This window comes from Macrobrachium nipponense, chromosome 31, assembly GCF_015104395.2.
Source record: "Macrobrachium nipponense isolate FS-2020 chromosome 31, ASM1510439v2, whole genome shotgun sequence".
Classification (NCBI taxonomy): domain Eukaryota; kingdom Metazoa; phylum Arthropoda; class Malacostraca; order Decapoda; family Palaemonidae; genus Macrobrachium; species Macrobrachium nipponense.
The window spans coordinates 7,820,701-7,823,838 of NC_061093.1; the positions used below are offsets into that span (position 1 = coordinate 7,820,701).

At 40.2% G+C, this 3,138-nt stretch overlaps 1 protein-coding gene across 1 annotated transcript; it reads right to left on the reverse strand.

Annotated features, from left to right (window-relative positions):
* Nucleotides 1-1,323: 1,323 nt before the first annotated feature.
* LOC135206455 (cuticle protein AMP1A-like) lies at nt 1,324-3,138 on the reverse strand. Its single transcript, XM_064237831.1, has 3 exons — nt 3,025-3,138; nt 1,896-2,119; nt 1,324-1,601 (listed from the first exon to the last, which is right to left on the reverse strand). Exons 1-3 carry the CDS (start codon nt 3,031-3,033, stop codon nt 1,403-1,405), a joined length of 432 nt encoding a protein of 143 aa, XP_064093901.1. The 5' UTR covers nt 3,034-3,138; the 3' UTR covers nt 1,324-1,402.

The window sequence follows — 3,138 nt, forward strand, 5'->3', positions numbered from 1 at the left end:
CTCTCTTACCTCTCGTTGCTGATTATCCTTCTGCACAAGCTAAAAATGCAAACTGGGGAAAAGAATCCTGGTAGATACAAAAATATACTTTTTATTTCCCAAATTACCTAAACATTAAATGGAACAAAATGAATATAAAATTGAGTAAAAAGAATAAAGTCTGACCCAAAAAAAAAACCGTAAACTGTCATTCTCCTCTCCTGAACTAGATTAAGTAAACACTTCCCCTAAATCTCAGTTTGATTAATTATGCATTTTAAATGGTCAAAGTCTTTAGAGAACCACTTCACTTATATGATGCCATGAACCCATCTGAAATAAAGAGACGTTTATTATATCACTCCAACATGTGAAAGATAATTAAAGCAAACGTGTACACACTACACTTCTCTCTCTCTTTTCAAAGGGTAACTTTTCCAAAGTCTTATGTTACTCTACTTCGATGTCCTCGGGCCCTCTCCAAATGTGTGTTCTATACCACGACACGGGTAATCAAAGAATGTGCCCTCTTCTTTGGCATCTCATATCGTTGGGCCCCATACACCACTCGCTACAAACACACACATGTACACGCCTTTCGAAGTGCCATAGCAACCGAGAGCGCCGCACCCAGTCATATGATCTCTGAAAGTTCCTCAACCTCATATTGTATGGTCACCAGTTCTAACTGTTTTTTTTTATTTCACCATTCTTCGAGGAATCAAACGCTTGTCACTAAGCCCTCCAGTCTCTTTTAAGATATGTATATACACTTCCTTCACAAAAAAAATTTATTTCATAATCTCGTCCTCTCGTGGATTCGAACCAGCGCACAGAGGAGAAATCAAGACTTTAGTGACGTCTTTACCGACTCTCCTATATCTGGGTGGCTCTAGAAGGTTATCATCTTCAAGTTCCGAGGAAGCCTTAAGCAGTCAATAATTCGATGCTTTTTACGTAGATGCCCAATGGGATTTCACGGAAATCCCTAAAACAATTCTGAGACGGCATGACAATCGAGCCTTTAGTAATCCTATGTTACCATTTTAGGGATAATATGCTTGACGATATTGAAGTCACACTAAAACGCAATACTTCACCAGAAATACTCCTGTCTTCTCATTCCCACACGTAAGTAGCTCGGAGACCCTAACGCCCCAAAGTACTTAAAAGTAATATTTTTACCTGATTCGGATCAGTACATAATAGTACCTGGTTCGTTATATTTCATTTTTGGTAATCCTCTGGAAAGCTGTAGGACATAACCCCTAAGCATAAAGATAAATATGGGGCAGACATTTTCCTCATTCGAAGCAGACGACTCAAAACCAATGAAAACAAGAGTTCGCTCAATTAAACATTTATTTGATAAGGTAATAAATAGATTCGTTCGGTTAACATCCTAACATCGAAGAGAAGTGTTTTAGTTGTATCCTCCTGAAGATCTTGAAGAACTGCCACGCCTGTCCTGCTCAGCAGCGAAGGCGATCTGGTCCAGGACGAACTGGGGGATTGGGTGGGGGAATTCGGGAGCCACTGGAAGCAGGTCAGACTGGGGCTGGAATCCGTTCTCGTTGGCGACGTATTTCACTTCGACTGGAACGCCCTCGGGTGATGTATAGCTGTAAAAGATAATGGAATAAAATAGTTTTACTTATTTATTCATAGAGCAAAGGTGTTGTAGCTTATGTTGAGAGTCATTAGAGACCGAGTTGGGATATGTACATGGAGACTGACAGTCATAGAGGAATCTTATCCATTTGTAGTCATTAGTTCTTGCAAACAGCTTTCGATGCTAATGCGTATTAAATCTAATACAAAAAATAGTATGATACTGATTTCCGTAACTGTTTCTTAAATTAGAACGTCTTCATTACAACGCAAATTAATCAATAATGCTAAAATTCATGACTTACGAGAAGAATCCAGAGGACACAACGGTGCCCTTGGGTCCGTCGGGGGTTCCAGCATCGGCCAGTTCGATGCCGTTAGCGGTTTCGACGTTGACGCTGTACCTCCCGAAGTCATCGCGGTCGCGATCGTCCCTCAGGATGGGGATCTCCTCGCTCGAGTCTCCGCCGCCTCTTCCGTACTGGGGCGCGGCAAAGGCCACAACTGCCAAAGCGGCTGAGATGATGACCTGCAGAGTAGAAAATCAATGGGATTACGCAATTCTTATATTTACTGGATTTTTTAAATGAAGCAGCATTGCTTCATAATTCCGTGATGCTATCGGAAGTTATAGATCATAATAAATGGATAAATAAGTGAAGTTGACCCTCTTTATGTAATTCATCTTATTCAAGTTCCTGTAGGGAAGTAGTGCCATCAGTAATCCTTCTGTCGTGCACTGTATGCTTTATTGAAGGGCGTTTGCACTATCCCGTCGACCCCAGCTGCATCTCATGTTTGACCTGAGAATTGACCTTCAGTCCTATTTCCTTTCTTTAGTCTTGCTGTCCAACTCTTTATCCATAATTGTGGAGTTTTCCCTTAGTTTGGCTTCAGATCCTCGTACTTCATTCCTATTATTTACTGTCCAACCACTCCAACTGCCTCTTTTCTCTGCCTTAAGGGCTCAACGGCCAAAAGGGCCCCAGTGTTCTAAATTAAATAAAATCTTATTATAGCTATAATGGTTGACGTTACCTTTCACGATCTATATTTGCAAGAATTTCTCAACAAATTTTTATTCAATTTATACTTTTCTGTAATAAACAACAAACTTTAAAATATAACATAACACTGCTGTGTTTTAGGTTTCAGTAATGCCACCACCATAAAAAAATATACAGAAAATAAATAACGAGTTTGAGGTTGTAGACTCGAATAGTCAAGACACCTCGTCATCTCATCAATGTAGATCACATTCGAGCGGGAGCGATGACGACATATATCACAAATCTGTATGCAAACTTAGGGCAATAGTCTTCAGAAGTCTGGCTTTACAAGTTCAATGCCCAGTTGTCTGACTGTCTCCACTGTTATATTCATAGCCTGACTAACTTCAAAAATGTTTCCACAAGCATCCTTGTATCTACTTACGAACTTCATTGTTGGATGTTGGGGGAAAAATGTGATGATCTTTTGCCAGTTCCATTCATTTATATAGCAAGAGCCACTCCCATCCTAAGAGTTGCCGACTTAGAATATTTGGAC